Source organism: Staurois parvus, unplaced genomic scaffold (genome assembly GCF_062004578.1).
Source record: "Staurois parvus isolate SC_StPar_1 unplaced genomic scaffold, SC_StPar_1.0 ptg000634l, whole genome shotgun sequence".
Taxonomy (NCBI): domain Eukaryota; kingdom Metazoa; phylum Chordata; class Amphibia; order Anura; family Ranidae; genus Staurois; species Staurois parvus.
In genome coordinates, this window is record NW_028318430.1 from 6301047 (window position 1) to 6323542 (window position 22496).

Here is a 22496-nt window from a genome sequence, read left to right on the forward strand (position 1 = left end):
CCTTGCAATTAAATGAAGACCTGTCATGTGTTCCTTTGAGTCTTTGGGACTTTCTTAATTAAACCCCTAAGTCCCAGAGCATTTTTTTTACTGTTCCAGTTGTGCCTGTTCTATCTTTCAGGTTTTGAGTCTACCCTAACATATTATACATATTTTTTCAGGACAGGTAGGGCCTTAATTTGGATACATATATTTTATTGTTTGTTTTGTTGAGGCTGGTCTTACAGAACTGGCTTGTGGCAATGTGTTCAGTGCCCACCTCAGAGGTCTTTTTTTTTTTTACTCATACTAGAGTTGGAATATATTAAAGTACTACTAAAGGCTCCTATGTGACAGTCCAAACCCAGTTACTATGCGAGACACAAACTTCATAAAGTAAACAACCAAAAACCTTCCCTAACTGAGCCAAATCCTCCTTCAGTTGTGTCATACACTCCCCCCCCACACTGCAGCTCACTGTGAGAGGGTTTCGGCAATAGAGGCAGTTCTGCCCATCCAGAAAGTGGGCAGGGATAGGTGTGCCCAGGTGTTTATTGACATGATATAGGCCTGTGAACCAACAGTGACACTGCTGATAGCTATGCTCCCTTTGACATTTTTTATTACACTCTAGTGCAGTTAGGCACCGCCTACATTATGGTGACTACTCTGCTCTGAATTCAGGAGCAGTGCAGCATTTTTGCCTTTTTTTTTTCTTGAGAGGCCGAATTTACAGCATGCAAGGCTAAGCTGTAGTTACAAGAGCAAGTTATATATTTCCTTGTATTAAACAAAAAGGTATAGACTCCAGTAAGGGAGACAAAACCTTGCCCCTGTACAAAGCACAAATAATTGCTCATCTCAAAAATCCAGTTTAGTTTTGGGCATTGGTTCACATAAAGGATGTTGTGAAACTGGAGAGTGCGCTGAAGGGCAACTAAACTACTTGGAAACATTGAGATCCTATACTATGAGGAAATATTAACTAAATGTATTCTTCCTTAAAGAGGTAGGTCATGCAAGAAGACTGATTTCCAAATTGTGTGTATAAGTATATTATATACTTTTCCTCCTACAGTAGATCGCAAGGATGAAAGAAACCAGCAAGGAACTCTGTGTCATGTCCAAGAAAGCATGACAGTTGAAGGCTTCTAAACAAGCAGCGCAACTCTGAGCTGACAAATGGAGGCAGACCTTGCATAATTTCTGCAAAAACCATCCATGGTTAAACAAGCTTCCTTCATATTGGACTGCTCAGCGTGCTTCCATTCAAACGGCTTTCCACAAATGGCAGGCCACATTGTAGACTTTATAGTGTATATTTATATACAGTGCCTTGAAAAAGTATTCATACCCCTTGAAATTGTACACATTTTGTCATGTTACAACCAAAATGTAAATTTATTTTTTTGTGATAGACCAACACAAAGTGGCACAAAATTGTGAAGTGGAAGGAAAATGATAAATGGTTTTCAAATTTTTTTTTTACAAATATCTGAAAAGTGTGTGCATTTGTATTCAGCCCCCTTCACTCTTATATCCCTAACTAAAATGTAATTAGTAAATGGAGTCCACCTTTGTGTATTTTAATCTCAGTATAAATACAGCTGTTCTGTGAAGCCCTCAGAGTTTTGTTAGAGAACATTTGTGAACAAACCGCATCATGAAGGTCAAGAAACACACCAAGACAGGTCAGGGATAAAATTGTGGAAAAGTTTAAAGTAGGGTTAGGTTATAAAAGAAAAACCCAAGCTTTGAACATCTCATGGAGCACTGTTCAATCCATCATCTGAAAATGGAAAGTGTATGGCACAACTGAATACCTACCAAGACATAGCTGTCCACCTAAAGTGACAGGCCGGGCAAGGAGAGCATTCATCAGAGAAGCAGCCAAGAGGTCCATGGTAACTTTGTAGCAGCTGCAGAGATCTACAGCTCAGGTGACAGAATCTGACCACAGGACAACTATTAGTCGTGCACTCCACAAATCTGACCTTTTTGGAAGAGTGGCAAGGAGAAAACCATTGTTGAAAGAAAGCCATGAGAAGTCCCGTTTGCAGTTTGCGAGAAGCCATGTGGGGGACACAGCAAACGTGGAAGAAGGTGCGCTGGTCAGATGAGACCAAAATTGAACTTTTTGGCCTAAAAGCAAAACGCTATGTGTGGTGGAAAACTAACACTGCACAGCACCCTGAACACACCATCCCCACTGTGAAACATGATGGTGGCAGCATCATGTTGTGGGGATGCTTTTCTTTAGCAGGGACAGAGTAGATGGGAAGATGGATGGAGGCAAATACAGGGCAATCTTAGAAAAAAAACCTGTTAGTCTGCAAAAGACTTGAGACTGGGGCGGAGGTTCACTTTCCAGCAGGACAACGACCCTAAACATACAGCCAGAGCTACAATGGAATGGTTTAGATCAAAACATTATCGTGTTAGAGTGGCCCAGGCAAAGTCCAGACCTAAATCCAAATGAGAATCTGTGGAAGACTTTTGCTGTTCAGACACCCTCCATCCAATCTGACAGAGCTTGAGCTATTTTGCAAAGAATGGGAAAAAAAGTTCACACTCTAGATGTGCAAAGCTGGTATCCCCACAAAGACTTGCAGCCAGTGAAAGGTACTTCTACAAAGTATTGACTTAGGGGGGACTGAGTACAAATGCACGCCACACTTTTCACATATTTATTTGTAAAACATTTTGAAAACAATTTATCATTTTCCTTCCACTTCACAATTGTGTCACTTTGTGTTGGACTGTCACATCAAATCCCAATAACATACATTTACGATTTTGGTTGTAACAAAATTAAGAAAATTTCAAGGGGTAGGAATACTTTTTCAAGGCGCTGTATGTGGATCTGTTTCAGTGGAATAGCTACTTCTGTGATAATATAGAGCATATGGTTTTAAAACTTTACGTATTTTTTTTCCCCTATTCACAGGTTAGGAATCTGTGCTACATGGTGAATAGAAGAGAGAAGCTGAAGCTCTCACACAGCAAAATCCATGAACAAATCTTCAATCTTGAAGTACAACTTGTAAATAAAGAGTTAGCTGCAGGTGACCTACTTTTCATTGCTGATTAAGGATGCTAAATTAGATAAGTGAAGAATGGAAATTAAATGTGCATTGATTAAACTAGATAATTCACTATTCTTGCAAATCATTACATAAGGTCTTATGCAACTCATCAGTACTGAGAACTGTCTACATTGGTTAGATCATGTCATGTCCAGATGGTTCTCATTCTTCAGACTGATAGTCTTAAATATAGTGCCAAGGGTTGGTTTAGCAATTGTTTTTGAGTTTTTATAAACCTAAAGCATATTGCAGTAGCAGAAAGTAGTAATGATTCCTGGTGTAGCTCAGCTGTTTGTGTGTGGATCTCTTTCTTTGAGTTGTGTGGCTCTAGTAGGGGCTCAGTTCAGAACTCCGCCAGGTACTCTTCATAAGGTTGCTTTAGGATATGTAAATTGGCAGTCACAGAGAAGCCATTCTATGAAGTAATTTCTTTGTAGCAGATATAAGAAGCGCCACAGAAAATGCACATTAAATCAAATAATAAGCAGCACCTCTAACCAAAAAAGGTAAAATGATGTACAAATAAAAAGTGCGCTAATTATTCACAAAGCATGCAAGGATAAATAATAAAAATAAATGAATTCATAAATATAAACATAAGTCCAGCCACCATAACAGTGATAGTCCAATATCAACTTAATGTCAATCTTGAAAACAAACACCCATGTGCAAATCCAACACCAGATGAAATGAATACACTCACCAGAGCTATATGCTGATTATATTATAAACCAGCATGATAGCATTTTGCTCTGGGAGCAATGATCTGCAGGATATCCCAATAGAGGAACAGCAACCAATAGTGATCCAATCAGCACATATGGAACAGCTAGGCAACACATATGGAACAGCTAAGCAGCAAATGATCTTCCAATAACATGGGCAAAGCTCGAGGAATGAGAAGAGATATGATGGTGCAGTACGTTTAAAACCAGTAAAATTTTATTAATAAAGTATTGCACTCACAAAGAAGGTGTCTAGCCGACACCAGCAATGACAGCCTCTAAAATGCCACATCCACAAGGGAAAAACCAAGGGACGAACCTGCACTGCGATCAACACAGCCGACAGCTGGGAGGAACGTTCCAACGTCACGTCCACTAGGCCAGGCCCAACGAGTTTCGTCACTTGACGTGTTCAAGGGGTGGAGAGGGGGGCCCTTGAAGACGTCAAGTGAAGAAACGCGTTGGGCCTGGCCTAGTGGACGTGACGTTGGAGCGTTCCTCCCAGCTGTCGGCTGTGTTGATCGCAGTGCAGGAGGTTCGTCCCTTGGTTTTTCCCTTGTGGATGTGGCATTTTAGAGGCTGTCATTGCTGGTGTCGGCTAGACACCTTCTTTGTGAGTGCAATACTTTATTAATAAAATTTTACTGGTTTTAAACGTACTGCACCATCATATCTCTTCTTATTCCTCGAGCTTTGCCCATGTTATTGGAAGATCATTTGCTGCTTAGCTGTTCCATATGTGTTGCCTAGCTGTTCCATATGTGCTGATTGGATCACTATTGGTTGCTGTTCCTCTACTGGGATATCCTGCAGATCATTGCTCCCAGAGCAAAATGCTATCATGCTGGTTTATAATATAATCAGCATATAGTTCTGGTGAGTGTATTAATTTCATCTGGTGTCGGATTTGCACATGGGTGTTTGTTTTCAAGATTGATATTAAGTTGATATTGGACTATCACTGTTATGGTGGCTGGACTTATGTTTATATTTATGAAGTAATTTCTTTAGCTGAATTTTGGGGAAATTAACTTATATTGGTATTCTAGGCACACTTCTGTTTTGACTCCTATTTCTGTCATTTTTTTCCAAGCCTTATATTGTGCTTGCATGTGTACGGGTTCCCCCTTTCTCGCCTCATTTTGATACACAGTGGTATCTGAGTTCCCAAGTCTGTCACTAATCAACCAGAATAGTTTGCATAGCTTTCTAATAGCTGCACCTGCACATACACTTGATTAAAAATCTCTTTGCTCCCAAACCATGGGTCCACGTAATGCAGATCACTAGTGTGTGTGTGCACAGTCACTGTGTTATATAGGTTGGGGGATGCAGGAACACTAACTGTTGTGCTTTCAAGTAGAAGAAGAGTATAGCAGGCAAATCCCAGAAGGCAGGGAAGGTTGTCATAGTTCTCAGCATAAAAGTCAGAATGTTGAATGGCAAAGTGATGAATTTGATGCTGCCTTTCGTACAAGAACAGAAAGTAAATATTTTTTGCTGATATATCTAAGGGCTCATTTATACTTGTAGTCAGGAGTGCAGTAAGGGTGGCAAAGGCTGTTGCATGTGTAAACAGAGTCTAAGGGTTTCATCTTTAGTATGGTGATGCAGAAGAGCTGGCATCATAACTACAGAGTGCAGAGGTGCTTGAAGCTGCTCATTCTTTTACGGTTTCAAAAGGTGCTCGGAGCACTCCAGCAGCCTTGGGTTGTAATTGGCAGGCATGAAAACATAAAGACTCCTTTTCCCACCTAGTTCAGCATCAGCACTCTAGTGGAGAGGTTTCTCGCTTTTTTCTTAAAAGGAAGATCCTATTCATACTTTTAATAAAGAAATTAACAAATGTAATCAAACTGTCTTCAAGAAGAATAGCCACAAAAAAGATGCCTTTCATAGTTTTCTAAAGTTCACTAGATGATACAGAATCTAATTATACAGCACAGACAATACTCCTATTAGATGATTTTCATGCTGGTCCAGTAACCAAAGTGCAGTAAACCATTGCAACCAAGTAGCCAAGCTCTACAGCTTTACAGCTTCATCCACAGTCTAACCAAAACAGAAAAAAAGTTTTGGGTTCTATCCCATTCCATTTAAATGCTTCATTAACTCTAAAAACCCCATTGTATTGAGAATAAAAAGCTATGGCAGGGCTTCCTTGCTCTTGATTCCTGTTAAATATGACAGACTACTAGCCAAGGTTACTGGGGTCCACCCATAACTGAACTGTGCTTGTTTGGCAGATGTAGCCTTTTGCAGACAATACTTATACATCTACAACAGTATGTTATATATTATTATTATTAAATGTATATTTCCGTAGAGCATTTGTCTAATATATATTTGTTTTGAATTTTAGGGCAACCTTTATCAAGTGCACTGGAAAATACACTGTTCTACCCTCCTCCTAGAATTACATTAAAGTTAAAAATGCCAAAATGCACCCCAGCAGACTGTAAACACAGCTCTGTGAAAACTGGAAGCCGATCAGGTCTTCTGAAAAAGAATAATATTTCTTCTCATAGTAGAAGTAGAGTTCTAAAGAAATCATCTGATCCTAGTTCCAAACACTATACCAGGCATGTCTCAGAGCAAAGAAGCAATGGACTGCTCAATGCGAATAACTCTCGAACAGACACTCAGGCCCCAGGTTCCCAGCAAACATCACGATTTAGGAGCTCAGGTAAACCCTTGTCCCTTCAAGCTGTAATCCATGGACAATCTTCAAATGGAAGTGGAAAAGTTCAGCATGAACATTCAAAGTCAAATAAATCTAATGGACTTTTGCATTCTGGTGGGGACAAATCCCAGAGAGACAACTCAAGCCAAACTTTTCTGAGTGAAGAGTCCTTATGTCATTTGACTAGCCAGAGTAGCTTTAGGAAATCCAGTTTGGACCATTTTAATAGATCATTCAAAGAGGCAACAAATAGCTTAGTTAGGACCATGGAAGATATTCAAAGTTTTGAAAAACCTCAAAGGAGACAATCTACAAAAGATCGCTTGTGGAACAAACAGCCTCTTGAATGTCCATCATCTGTGACTCCTTACCAAGATAATGATGGCTATTGTCCTGACCTTGAATTAAGTGACTCAGAAGCTGAAAGTGATGAGAATAAGGACCACATACGAGTACGGAGAGGCAACCCAAGTCACGAAAGCCCTAGCAGAGACTCAAATAAAAACAGTCGAAGTAGAAGCAAAAAGAACATGATTCCACACAGTTCAGGTCAGAGGTGATAATACAGTGTTGGGAAGAGACATTCATTTGTTCTATTACATATCTAAATGCCAAAGGTGGGTCTGTGAGCCCCCAGTGGAATACATAGAAAGCATACATTTGTAATATTTTTATTTAAAACTTTGTTTTTCCTGGAATTTTAAGAATTGTCCACAAGAGAAAATTCATTCTTTTATTCAGTAGAACTGGATGAATAATATGCACAAATATCTTAAAGATTTTTATATTCTTTGTACCAGCCAAATGTTCATAAAGAATACCTACTTGTTGCTTAATTTATGTGGCTAAAAAGCCCTGTATAATGATTTGTAATATGCTTTTTAGTGCTCTTTGCCAGTGGGTGAAAGCATCAAGTGCTTCTGTAAATATCTTGCTTTCAGTCTGTGGTTTTTAAAGCCTATGTACAGAAATTGCTAGTTGTGCAATGAACCTGTAAATATTTTACCCAGACAAGTAACAGAGGCCAACAACCAATTGTTGTTTACAGATATAAATGGTAGCTGTCTACTATGCATCATCATTCGGTACACAGAAGACAGGGAAGCATAGCATGGGATAGATGCATGAAAAATCATCTTCAAGATTTAAAAAAAAAAAAAAGCTGAAGATTCTTTACAACATCAGACACTACAATATTTTATGTTTACAGAAAGAGCCTGACCTGATCAAACAAACTTATGTGACTAACTGTTGTTCCTACAGCCTCTTTGCTATCGTGCTTAGTGGTTTCCCTGCAAATTGATGTTACCAAAGTACAGTGTTTCATAATTCAGAGCTGAGCCTTTGAAGGATGCACAGCAAAAGTCTTTTAGGTGTAGCTTCTTCCTATTCCCCTTGAACTAGAGTACAGATCCCAATCTCTGACCTGCCACTCCATAAGGCTTAAAAATACCTTGCTTTGTGGCTTCTCGCTGAACCTTTGCAGAGAGTTTAAGGGTCAATCAATTTCATTGAGAAGAGCGAAAAAAAGCCCAAGAGCGGATTATTCCATACCTAATAAAAAGGGTAATGCTGTCTTTACTTTGCTCATGCACTAGCTGCTTTAGTTCTGCCCTTCAATAGATCCAGTTTTTACCAGGACACAGACTTTTTACCATCCACTGGGGCCTAGTCTTTGCTTTAAATGACAGTACTCCATCTAATTTTGTCTGCCATAGTGACGGCTTTGAGGCGCTAAGGAAGTTTAAGGCTATAAGCTTGTTGTTGTCGTCCTTTTAATTTTTGAGGCAGCACAGTACTCAGTCTCTAGTTGTACCACCTGTGGTAGATTTAGGAATGCTGCATGCAGGCATTTCAAAACTTTGTCTTTTGGCCATCTTGTCAAACAGTCACAATCTTTCTTCATCTGTAGTATTATGTTATGCAAAAGCTCTATTTTGTCCAATAATGTCCAGCATCTTCCCAAATCTTGCAGCAATATTTAAAGTTAACCTGTGCTTTGCCCACGCCAAGGGCGAAGCAACAGATTCACCTAACTGCCCACATCCTCCCCTTATACTGCCTAAGCTTATCTTTGCCACATCTTTTGTCTGGGAGTAGTGCTGTGTAAGCTCCAAGTCACTTTGCTTTGAGTTTGTATAGGACCACAGATTTTTTTCCAGCCCCTTTGTGACAGTAGGGTGCTTGGCAAATAGTTGTTTGGGTACCCAGTGCTGAATTGTACAAGAAAAGTGAATAGGTCTTACAGTTGTGGAGGGGGTTCAAAGTGAACCTATTGTTTTGCCCTGCATGGACAAAAGTGCAGGTTGACTCAAAGCATGAAATACCAAACTACATGATTAACTATGAACCTGGCAGCATGATAGACCATTTAACAGGTCAAGTAACATTAAAGTTTTTTTTTTTGTTTGTTTTTTTTTTTTTATAAAAAAAGAGGTAACACCTGCTCTGTGCAACAATATTACAAATCAACATCACTTTTGTCATCTTCTAGCAGTCTCTGCCACCGTTATAAGCTCCTCTCCTCCTTTGGGTGCCTTATATAGCAATCTGGGTGCTAAGGAGGCGCCTGTACATTCGCATGCCCATCAGGCCCTATGTTGCGCTATGTGTGTTCATAGACATGCACATAGCACTGGAAAGCCACACCCTTGCTCACTCCTCACTGAGTTTGACTGACGGCCAGAGGAACCTATGGATCCTCTGCCTTCAATCTAACGAAGTGAGAGGAGTAGCATCGGAGCTGGTGGCAGTGACTTGGAGTCAGGTAAGTGTTTAGAGATGGGGAAATAGGACTGGTAATGGGACTTTTTTTTCCCCCTTAAAGCAGAGAATGCATTAAGGTAAAAACGTTGATTTTAGTACTACTTAAGCATTGCTACATGTATGTTCTTTAATTTATAATTTAGTGTTTTAAACTAGTATATTTTGGCCCGCGGTTTCCTTTTGTAATGCAGCACTCAGCCAGCATAGTGCTTTAACGCAAAATGAAACACTGGAATATACTGACCTCAACTTTCCATCAATGCAATAGTTACTGTATATTCATTGCCAGCCACTGTTATCGTCTCCCTGGGTGCCCATTTTTTTAACACTTGATCGGCTGTGGGGATAGATGACATCCTGCCCATGCATATGGAAATCAGTCATTCTAGCACTGGCAGATTAGGCTGGGAATGCCCAACTCAATGTGCAATCCATAGAAAACTGAAAGCAAGCAGGAAAGTGTGTATTATTACAGAAGAGACCTAGCATGTCTTTTTTTAATAAAGAGCTGTGTGCTGGCAGTTTTTGTCAAGTTAGGTTCAGTCCTGTTTTAAATTCGAGCTATCCACTGATCTGTAGATGAATATGGCTACTCATAGTGTTGCATTTAAGCAATTTGTTCTCTTTCTAATTTGACCCACCAGAAAGAATGAATAAATATCACTACCCTAAGTTGTTAGTTTTGTTAGCTTACTATACCATTTAACATCTAAAGTGAAACATAAAGGAAGGGCTATGCAACTTCCTTTTATAGTACATGTGAACACGTTCTAAGTGATGAATGGTTGTAAATTGCAATGATCTAATTAGCAAATTAGTTACTAATTTCCTATATGGAAAGTATATTTAAAGAAAAAAAATATTGTTTATAGCAACCAACCATCTCCTGTCATTTCTGCAGTCCAGGTTTGGAAATGGTGCAAAGACTGTTTACTGTGGCAAATGTGTTTTTTTTTATACATTTTTAATGCATTAGTTTAGGTGTTTTTTAATTAAGATTTACTGTGTTAATACCCAAGGTGCTGTATTTTTTTTTCAGTTAGGTATTTGTGGCTACTTACGTAGATATAACTAATTTTTGCGTTTCATCTTATTCGATTGTTCTCAAACTTGCATCAGTGTTCCCAGTGGGGCAACATGACCGCCAGCCGCTAACCCCCACCACCAACACCAAAAATAAAAAATTGGACGCCGTGTCACAGTATGTGACAGAAATTTCCCTCTCTATCCAAAGCATTGAATACAGTAAGATTTAAGGTTTGAGGAAGATTTAACAAAAATAGTTGCGTTTCCAAAACCCTGCATCCTCCTTGAGATGACCTAATTGATGCTGTCACGCCCACTGAATTCGGAAGGCGAGGCGATACATATCTGTCTCTCAGTTTACATTGTAAATACCTGTCTTCAAGTAAAGGATGTAGTATTTATGGTTTTACACTGTGTGACCTTTCACACTTTTTGGCATGTGCACTGAAATTTCTTTTTAGTATGTGTGATAATTGTATTACTATTTTTTATGAGGAGTGACATTTCTTTTATTTGTTGGCACGTTGATTTTATACATGCATGTCTTTGGAAGCGCTCCTATTTTTGTTTTTTTATTTCTGTCCTATATTCAGATTGTTTGTTTGTAGCCTACATCCATATTTATTCCTTCTTCACCAAGTGCAAAAAGAAAACATTACTATGTTTTTTTGTTTTTTTTCCCCAAAGGGTGGGGTTAGATCTCTAGGTGGAAGTAGAATAAAAGCACCAAAAAGTATAAGAGGCCAAATGTACCGATCAGCCATAACTTTATGACCACTGACGGGTTAAGTGAATAACACTGTTTATCCTGTTACAATGGCACCTGAAAGTCTGTGAGATATATTAGGCAGCAAGTAAACATCCCTGAAGGTGATGTGTTGAAAGCAGAAAAAAATTGGCATCTCAGTTTGTCATGTATGGGGCTGCATAGTTGCAGAACGGTCATGGTGCCCATGCTGACCCATGTCCATAGCCATAACTCAACAGTGGGCATGTGAGCATCAGAACTGGACCACAGAGCAATGGAAGAAGTTTCCTGGTCCTATGAATCCAGTTTTCCTTTACATCTTGTGGATGACTGGGCGCGTGTGCATCTCTTGGGAGGAAATGGCACCAGGATGCAGTATGGGAAGAAGGCAAGTGGACAGTGTGATGCTTTGGGTAGTGTTATGCTGGGAAACCTTGGTCCTGCAATTCATGTAAATTGAATTTATTCTACTTTTACACTTACCACCTTCCTAAAAACTGTTGGTGACCAAGTACACCCCATCATGGAATCTGTATTCCCTGATAACAGTGGCCTTTTTCAGCAGGATAATGCACCCTGATAAAATAGTTAAAGAATGGTTTGAGGCGATGCTTTGGCCTTCAAATTTTCCAGATCTCAATCCAATTAAGTATATGTGGCATGTATGGTAAAAACTAGTCCAGTCCATGGAGGCCAAACTTTGCAACATACAGGACTTAAAAGGATCTTTTACTAATGGCGTGGTGCCAGATGCCACAGAATATCTTCAGAGGTCTAGTAGTGGTAAAAAGGGGACCTACTCAATATTAGGTGAGTGGTCAAAGATATGGCTGACCGGTGTATTTATTTAATCACAGAAGTCACAGATGAATAAAGCCATCACATTTTACGGGCTATAAGACTCCCCATTTTTCAGGGCTTACATTGCTTAGACTCTTATGGGTAATGGGGGATAAAATAAACACTGTCATATAACCCAAAAATATGCTTCAGCAGCTTTGAGAGCTTCCTCAAATCCAACTGCTAAAGTGTGTTTTTGGATTAAAGAATCCAGATTTAACTTAATTCTCCTTTCAACCAGTAGGTTTCCAAGTAAACCAGCAATCTCAGCTCTGATAAAAGGAGGAGCTTATAGCGTTTAAAACATGTTGAATTGTTAATTTTGAATTTCTTTGAAAATATACATTTTATTGGACTTGTATACTCTTGGTGTGGTACCCTTGTTCACTTTGCACCTTTCATTGTTTGTATGAGGGGCTTTTGAGGCCTCTTAGTCTTGGAGTTGCCTAGCCACAATTATTGTGCTCTATAGTATGGGTTCACTTTCACGCTGAGGAGCAAAATTGGTTTCGGCTCCAGAACCCCCTACCTACAGCTTCTAGGGTTTTTACTACTGTTGAAGACCCTGTTGGAGAGATTTTTTTTTTTAAACTGAGTTTTATTGAACATACTCAAGAAATACAATACAGCATGTGTCGCAGGTTGTTGACATAAAGTAAACAGACCAACAAAGCTTCCATTACCTCTCGCAGGAGGAGTATGGCTACAAACATTATGAGCTTAAGAATTTCCCACAATAATTTTAAAATGACACTGTATATAACAACGCAAAGTGAAAATTCTGAAGAGAAAATAAATGAAAGAAAACAAAAACCCAACCCACATCTACAACTAGTGGTCCAAAAGGAAAGCCTCCAGGGTTCATGGGGAGAGTTTTACATTCTTAGTAATAACATTTTAACTGGGAAACCTCAAACGGGGATATTCACAATCAAAGGTGGCAGATCATAACCCTTCTTTATTTAATCCAGAGTGGAACACAAATTTAACCACAGTTGCACTTTAAGAAAAACTTTGCATCTCTACTGATAAAATAGCCCATTTGAGTTGCAGAAAAAAATCGCTCCATGGAAACAAAATGTTTTGTTGTATGGTTTCCTGTGTTTCAAACAGACTGGAACATTTGAAACCTTCTGCTCTCTGTAATTTAAGGTGTTAAGTAGCACATTGTAGTGGATGTATCTGCCATTAGAAGTAAAAGAAGTTAGATAGTTATTTGGGTATACTTAAAGTATAACAAAAGGCAAACATTTTAGCATTGCATGGAATGGAGAGGGATTAGAAAATCTGGGTTTTTATTGCGGTCTATACGCCGCTTAGGGGGAAATTCATACTCTTATTTGTCATGTTTACTATGATTGTTGAACATGAAAGTAAAGAAAAATCCCAAATTTTGGATTGTCCCAGAACAGTAACAAATGGAAAGTCTTTCAGTGGGGAAGTTAGATCTGGTGACAAGCAGGGATTCTCTCACTTTGCAGGGATTTCCTCTCACTTCCTGTTTTTGTTATTGGACAAGAAGTGAATGGAAATTGCCCCAATGGGACACAAATGGCAAAAAAACTGACAGGTTATAACTCATCACTCTGTTCTAAATTAAAAATACTTTTGCCTTTTAGTTCTCCTTTTAGTTCTTATCCTGCTTTTCCAGTAGATTAGAGGTTTTTCTTATACTTAGCAGTAAAAGTCCTCAAGCTGAGACCCTCAATATCAAATTACATTTATGTGAGAAAGCTGCTCAGCTTAATTGTGGATGACATCGCTATAGATTTGCAACTTTAGTGATTTTAAAGGAATTACAATATCAAAACTATGTTGTGCCAAGAAGGGCTGAGGAGCACTGGTTGTCTTTCTCACTGTTCTAAAACACCTGATCAGGGATGAGCATTGCATGAATCATCACTGCTCAGAAAATCTAGGTATATACTTTCTGGTATTGAACCTATAAGTAGTAAGTGCTTTGTAAGAAAATCTAACTTATTTGATGTCTTGCGAACAATCACTAAAAATCTAACTTGTTTAATGTCTTGTTAACAATCATAATCTGAGAATTAAGAGAGAACGCCGGATCGTGCCCATAGTCTGCCAGTCAATATATAAAAGGGTTGATTTACTAAGACTGGAGCGTGCAAAATCTGGTGCAGCTCTGCATAGAAACCAATCGGCTTTCAGTTTTGTTTTTTGGTTTTTTTTTCAAAGCTTATATGAACAAGCTGAAGTTAGAAGCTGATTGGCTACCATGCACAGGTGTATCACATTTTTCATTTTCCAGTTTTAGTAAATCAACTCCAAAGGGTCTATGCACTGCTTTTTAAAAATCGCTACTTTTTCAGGAGTTGCGTGTTTTGTCTGTAGAAGCAGCTCTGTTATTCTACGTGTCCATTCACATTAGAGCAATTAGAGGAATATTTTAAGCTCGGTGTTTAGAGGCAGAATAAAAAACCCCTCTGGTTTGTGTTTTTGAGAGTTTTTTGGCAGAAAATAAAAATGCTAAATGCTTGTACAAAAACACTCTATATGAGCAGTTTTTTCTGCAAAGGGGACTGGCATTTTTTTAAGCTCAGTGTGTATGGACCCTTAAAGTGTTACTAAACCCACAACAGTAAAATCAGTCTGTATATGCAGTAAAGCATACTTGTTATACTCACTGTGGAACCTAAGGGGTTAATCCTCTGCATTGTGTAAAAAGGCTGTTTGATCCTTTCTTCTCTGCCCCTCCTCTTGTTGAAATGACCACCTGATACAGACTGAACCCGTGGTCACATGCTCAGTTTGGTGTGTATTGCTAGAGAGGGGTTTTTTTCCCCTAGGGAGGGTGCATGTGAACAGCACAGGGCCAATCAACACTGTCCAGAGAGAGGGTCAGAGGTTTCACATCCTAGAGCAGAAAGAAAACTCCTGCAAGCTTTAACCAGTGCTCTGCTAAAGTCACAAGACTGCTTTAACTACTGATGAGAAAGGGTATTTAGCAGTTTATAGTTACTAAAATATTTGCATTTCCATGTTGTGTGTACTGTGGGAGACCAGATATAGTGAGTGCTGGGTCCTGGGTTTAGTAACACTTTAATAGGTTTTAACTATACAATTCACCAATTCATTGTCATGTTGGTCTTGTTCAATAAAAAGTGATACTTTTGAGTGAATTTCCCTTAGTATACAATGTGTCAAAATGAATATACTTTCTTCTGCTGCCTAGCAGCCAAATCGTCATTTTTAATTTAGAGAACTGCTGTGGCTTATAAAGATAAATTAGAATATGTGTAACCTGATGCTGTGTTTACAGATTTTATCCCCAGTTACCCAACAACCCAGTTGGAGGCAAGGTGTTATACTCTGCTCAAGGTGTCTATGTCCTCTTATCCATTTGATCTGAGCATCCGAGCCCATGCCAATATACAATAATAAGGACCTCATAACGCCTGTACATTTTGGTGCATTGCAATAAGGCAGCCTATTTATTACGAAAAGGTTGCTATTACACCAAAGCAGATAGGAAAATATGCTTGCAGTATTTATCTGATGCAGCACACTACAATACACTCTAGTGCACTCAATGCAGGCATGTTGTGGAAGTTCATTGTGTCCTTTAAAATAAATGGCCCCCAAGCCCACCAATGCATATAAAGTGCGTTATTGCAATGCAATGTTGTGAATGGTCCCTAAATTTGTTGTTTTTAGTATTTTCTGAACAGTGTTACACTGGTGCTAATCTTTGAAACATATGAAATATTGCTAGAAGTTGCCTCTCAATTTCATTCCACATGAACACTAGTGTTTGCCTAACATTTGTAAATTATGTATGTTTTGTTGAAGTTAATGAAGGAGTTTGCCTTGTGTCCATCAAATGATCCTTCCTGTGTTAATTTCTACTTCAGCTTTTGTTTATTTCTTTATGTTTTTACATATATAAATATGTATATATATATTCAATTTTCAAAAATGGACTGAGCCTTTTCTGATGTCCTTGTTTTACAGAAACTTTTTCATTAAATTATGTATTTGACAGCCTTATTTTTTGGCATTCTTAAAGCTAATCCTTTACTCATCAAATTGTTAGTGACATTTGGCATTTAATAATAGGCACCACCTGGTAAAATTTCATCTAGTAAGTCAAACGCTTACTGTACTAGACAGTAGGGTAGGAGAGGGGAGGACCTCCCTGGATGAAACCAATATTTGCAGGATCAGGGTTTTGGGGCTTCCAAGTCACTCTAGGACCAACTGATGCTACTTGCAGGTATCTAGAAAATGTTTACGCTTAACCAAAAGTAAATGCATTTTCATTCATAGGTTTAATGGCAAAATGAATTTGAATTAAATGGGTTAAACTGATCAGTTATCAAATTTACCACGACATTGCATTAAATTATCCACTACACTGAAACCAAAACAACTCTATCTTTGCAGCTCTGTATACTGTATATCTCCACACCAAATATACATGTAAAAATAAAAACAGGGCAATGGGAAGTTAAGGTATAACAGCACTTTAAAAATTAAAATTGCACTTAAATAGAAACAACTTGATCAATGCATATCACGAACAATAATGATCCCAACTAACACCAGATGTATTAAGACAGCCCACTGGAAGCTTTCAAAAGGAGAGGAGACCATCAGGTTGAACATTTTGGAGTGGATGCTGGAGAAGTCATGCGAGAGACTGCAGAGGAGTTCCAAACTGAAACTTCAGTAGATGGGAACCAAACTTACATGTTTCAGGGATTGTGCCCCTTCTGTAATGTGATCCTCTGCTCTGGACTGGCCCATGCAGACGTGGTACCTGACCTGGTAAGACTCAAGGGAGATGCTCCATGGTTTCTGTCAGATCATCAGGATCTTCTGTCCCAAGGAATGAATTGCCATCCTATTTCAAAGTCTGTCTTTAACAGCCAGGCTCTGAGGAACAAGGATATCTGAGTCTGAGGATACTACAATGCTAAAAAAGTATTAAGTGCACTTCTTGCAAGGTCTGTCATTTGACATGAAAGCATACTACACTGGGTAAGAGTCTTAGTGCAGGAGTTTCTCCGTGGGACAAATCCTCTACATCCTGCAGCTGGACCATCATTTAGCTCTTAGCACCATCAAGGATCAGGTTTCTGCCCTTTCTATTGTTTCAAAGGTCATTGTCCTCTAACTCTTTGTAGACCTTTGTAAATGGAGTCTCCCATGTAGTGTTCCACTCTCTGTTCCTTTGTGATTGGAATCTGTTTCTCTGTGCTACAAAAACCGCTGCTTGAACCCATTAGGGACATTCTTGCTTTTCTTATCCAGAAGGTAGTTTTCCTTACAGCCGTTACCTTTACAAGGCGAGTGTCTGAACTAGCAGCCTTTTCCTGCAAGGAACCCTTTCTTATTTTACATAGAGGCAAGATAGTGATGTGGCCCAGGACTTTATTCTTGTGTAAGCTAGCTTCTACCTTTACTTCAACCAGGATATTTTTCGCCTATCTTTCTGCCAGTATCAGGTTCACCAAAACTAAATTTCTTTCCATTATCTAGATGTGGTTCAGCTTGATATTCTTTATTTTTGGAAAACTGATTCCTTTTTGTCATCCTGGATGGACCCCATAAAGGTGTATGTGTCTTGTTCCAGTTTGAGAAGATGATCATTCAAGCTTATGTTCTCAGGGATCGGGTTCCACCCTTTCCAGTCCTGGTGCATTCTACTAAATCTTGCACTTGTTTACCATTTTTTTATGGCTACCAGCTGGTTTTCTGTTATCCAGGTTCTACCAGATGGACAATGCTGCCTCATCTGACGCCAGATTAGGGTGTAAGATCCTTCAAGCATTTCTCTTCCTGTGCAATGGTGCTTTGTGAATACCCTAAGGGGACATCATCCACTTGCTTGCAAGGTGATGGATAATAAGCGCAAAGGTGGCACCTCTGTGGACCTTGGCAATTATCAATCAGTAGTGCTGGGGTGGCCTGTAGTACTTCCCTTTTAAAAGACCTGATACTAACAGCCCAGACCCTTTCTCAACTGGTGTCTGTGCCTTCCTGGGAGCCCTTAACTCCACCCTATGTGCTCTCAATTTCCAGAGTGGAATTATGCACAGCTATGTTGCAGTTTATGGAAAAAGTTGTGGTCTTGACAGAACAGAGATTGTAAGCATACTCCCCCACCATTTCCTTCAGAGAACATCTCTGCTTTCCCTGGAACTGCAGCTGCTTATGCATAGTTAGCAGGGGAAAAGAGCATCCTACCCCTTGTGGATGAACTGGTGCAAGAGGACTCTTGGTCTACCACTATAACTCCCTGAGTTACTCCTTGTGGATGCATTACACACATGCTTAGACTTAGCACAGTTTATGTCCTCTACACCAAAATTTAACAGCCTGGGTTCCCTTAGGATTCTACAGCCAGCAAAAACTTTCCCTGTACACTCACTTTTGCGGCATCTGTTGTACAAGGATTGGCCTAAACCTGAAAAGATCTTTACTCCTCCCAAGCATTTTGCTCAGCAATGTCTTAGAAAGGGTTTCCTTAAGAAGTGGTCTGTCCCTGTAGTGGATCCAGTCATTTCCTGTCTTAAAAATTACTATCACTGCTCCTGTAGAGGATTTCTTGGCATTTAAAGATCTTGTGGATAAACACAGTAAGGCTCTCCTTGCCCTTCGGGCCCTACCCTACAAGTTGCTACTGCAGCCATTTTGTCTATCAGATCTAAAGCGTCATGGCTAAGGATACTAGTTTTATCCACATGAATTCTATGGGGGTTATTTAGTAAACCTGCATGGTACATAATCTGGTGCAGCTCTGCAGAGAAACTAATCAGTTTTCAAGTTTTATTGTCAAAGCTTATTTGAATAAGCTGACGTTAGAAGCTGATTGTCTACCATGAACAGCTGCAGAGATTGCGTGCCCCAGTTTAAGTAAATCTCCCCCTTTGTATACAGCCTTGCTTTACTGTGTGGATGACCTAGAGTAGTGGGCTCCAAACTTCAGCCCCTCGCCTTTATCTGGCCCTTGGGGCACTTTTCCTCCCCCTGATGCTAGACATTATTCCTCTGACCGACATTGGCAATGTGGCATAATGCCTGCTACTGACATAACCAACAAGCACTATTCCTCCCACTAACACCAAACGGGACACTATTCCTCCCACTGACACCAACCATGGGGTACTATTTCTTCCACTGACACCAACCATGGGACACTGTTCCCCTCACTCACACAAACAACTGGGCACTATTCCTCCTACTGACACCAACAACAGGGCACTATTGCTTCTACTGACACCAATGAAGGGGCACTTTTTCTCCTACTGACACCAATGATAGGGCACTATTTCTCCCATTGACTCCAACAATGGGGTGCTATTCCTCCCCCTAATACCAAAGATTCATTGTTTACGACCACTGATAATTTTATCTCCCAATGGCCACAGTCCAGCCCCCCTAAAATCTGAAGGCCAGTAAACTGGTCCTTTGTTCAGTAAGTATGGAGACGCCTGACCTAGAGGATGTTTTGTGCATTGTTTGCCACATGGGTCTCCTTTAAGTCCACATGTGATGGGACTATTGGCTCAAATATTGGGCTGCAGAACAGTTGTGTAAGAAGTGACTCCCGCACATGCCTTTTGATATAAATTGCCTTAGAGCATTCCTAGACTACATTTAAGTAAATGAGAACTTTTCTGTCCCAGCAAAAGGTTAAGCCTCAGACTAGGAATTCTTCTACTTTGGAGTCTAGGGAAAAACTTCTTTTGTCCAAGAGTATGCATGGAAAATCATCCTGCCACAATGTCTCTACTCCTAGGGCTTTCAAACCATCTCTCAGAGTGGGGGGACAGTTGCTGGCCTCTTTTGGAAATGTTGTTGGGGTACATTTTGGATGCCTGGGTCCAAAGCATGGTGTAAAGATGTTACAAACTAGAGTTTCTATATCTACCTCTGCCCTGGTTTATGCTGTCCAACATTGTCATTCTCAAGAAAAAAACTAGCAGACCTTAGCTCTGCCTTTTTCCAGCTCTTGATTCAAGGTGTTTATAACCCTGGTCCAGGATGGGGAAAGGCTTCAGGGGTTCTGCTTAACTTGTTCACCATTCCCGAAGCCCTGTAGTTAGTGAAATCCTTCTTTCCCCTGGCATGCAAGGTCTTCAGTATGGAAATCAACCTCTCAGTGCAAAGAACTTGGTGACTAGATGAAACTTATTTCCTAGTCATCTTCGAGCAATTCAATTATCCCTTCAGCATTGGACCTCTTGACCACAGACTCATCCGATCTGGGTACAACGCTATGGAGGTGGCTTACTTCAACCACCAGGGAGGAACCTAGAGTCTTGTGGCTATAAGGGAAGTGAGCAATTCTAAGTTGGGTAGAACTTCATGTTCAGCCGTTAATGTCTGAACTCAGGAGCGTGGTCTCTACTTGGAACTGTTTCAAGAACTCTGTCGCAGGTGGAGGACACATAAATGGAACTCCACTTCCTGGCCTCTAGATTAAACAGCAAATTTTTCTCCAGGTTGAACCTATCAGAGATATTTTCATGTTTGTACTTGCTAGCAAATTGGTTTTTCTTTTTTCTCTTTACCTCAGCAAGATGAGTTTCTGTGCTGACTGCCTTAACCTATAAGGAGTCTTTTATTGTGTTACACAAGGACAAGGCTGTATTGAGGCCTAAGCCCACTTTTTTTCAAAGCGGCCTGATTTTATCTTGCAGCTCCTGCCTCAGTCTGACTGGTGCTCTTTTCCTCATCTTTGAGGGGTCCCATATGGGACAGGCTGCCTCTTGTTCCACTATTTTTATGTGCATTAGGCAGTTCATGATTCAAGCCAATCAACTTAAGGACAAAGTTTCCCCTTTTTCTGTTAAAGCACACTTCACAAGGTTGGCTAGTGCCACCTGGTCGTCTGTTCACACATTTGCAAAGTTATTAGGTCCCACCCTATTGTTCTTGTGATCCACTCCTACCATTGCTTGCTAATAAACAGAGGCTTGGTGGGAGTAGGAGGGTTATACTAAGCTGTCTTACAGGTAGCTGAAGGTTTCCTTTCGAACAAGAAAAGGTAAGTCAAACATCTTGTTTTTCCATAAAATCCTTCTTTTGGCGTGCAATGAGGGACATGTGTTATAAATCAGGGTAGCTATGTTCCGACTGATGTACACAATGTGAACAAATGCAGCTAAAATGCTGATTAGCCAATGTACAGAAATCTCCATGAAGAGGAAAGAAAACTGGACCCAGTTAACACATACGTATAACTTCAGCAAGGTTAAATGCTAATATTTTAGTTTACTTTAGTGCCTATTCATGCTTGCCTGTTTTCATGCAACAAAACACATGCATTTTGTTACATAAAAATGCTTTTCATATAGAAACCTGATTCTTTTCTTTGTGGCTGATGCACATCTAAGCATTGCAGTTTAGTGTTTTGGAAAGGGAAAATACCCATAGGCTCAGATGTGAAAGAGAAATCCTGATTGGCTGCTACAGGCAAAACAGGCCAGCATGCAATTCTAAGACCTATTATGATTTGCTAAATGATGTAAAGCACAGGTAACAACTGATGGCAGTTACCATATGTTATTTAAATTCTTTAGTGGTACGCGTCAAAATATAACACTGTGATAGGACATTGTATTTGGGTTCAAGTAGACTATTGTTAACGGACTTCAAGAAAAGTGAAACAACCAATATGCAACAGCTAGTACATTGGAGGCTCACACACAAAGTGGGACAATGAGTAGGATGTAATGTGATGGCTAGAAGTCTTTAACCACCTTCCGCCCGCCCTATAGTACAATGACGGGTGCAAGGTGGTTCTCTCGTTCTGATAGGATGTCATATGACGTCCTACCATTCTAACTGCGCATGCGCGGCTCAGGGAGCGCGCAGCGTGGCGATCGCCGGTGCGCTGTGTCCCTCGGACACAGCGGATCACGGAAAGAGCCAAAGATGTCGGCTCGGTCATGTGATCAGCTGTGTCCAATCACAGCTGATCACATGTAAACACAGAAATGCCGGTTATCTGCATTTCTCTCCTCCCGAGCTGTCACGCTGACAGCTCGAGAGGAGAGGAGAGCCGGTAATCGGCTTTCCATGGAGGGGACATGTTCACTGATCATCAGGGCACTGATGATCAGTGTGGCCCCAGAAGTGCCACCTGTCAGTGCTCATCAGTGCCACGCGCCAGTGCCTACCAGTGCACATCAATGCCACATATCTGTGCCCATCTGAGCTGCCTTTTAATTTCACCCATCAGTGCCACCTATCAGTGCCGATCAGTGCCAGTCAGTGCTGCCTATCAGTGCCATATATCAGTGTCCATCACTGCAGCCTCATTAGCGCACATCAGTGAAGGAGAAAAATCACTTACTTATAAAATTGTATAATAAAAACTAAGAAATTTTTTTTTTTTCTTCAAAATTTTCAGTGGTTTTTGGTTTGTTTAAGAAAAAATAAAAATCCCAGAGGTGATTAAATACCTCCAAAAGAAAGCTCTGTCTCAAAAAAATGATACAAATTTCATATGGGTACAGTGTTGCATGACCGTGCAATTGTCATTCAAAGTGTGTCATCGCTGAAAGCTGGAAATTGGCCTGGGCATGAAGGGGGTATAAGTGCCCTGTAGGCTAGTTGTTAAAAACCATGTACATACAAGTTAGGTTGATAGTAACCACATTATAAAG

General features: G+C 40.0%; 1 protein-coding gene across 1 annotated transcript in view; it reads left to right on the plus strand.

The window, feature by feature from the left end:
• JADE3 (jade family PHD finger 3) overlaps window positions 1–15864 on the plus strand; it is an 82268-nt gene extending 66404 nt beyond the window's left edge. Inside the window, exons 10-11 of the mRNA XM_089693518.1 lie at window positions 2927–3044; window positions 6153–15864. Of these exons, the coding sequence (XP_089549644.1) occupies window positions 2927–3044; window positions 6153–7033 (999 nt within the window). The 3' untranslated portion in view covers window positions 7034–15864. The remainder of the gene's footprint in view (window positions 1–2926; window positions 3045–6152) is intronic.
• Window positions 15865–22496: the final 6632 nt, after the last annotated feature.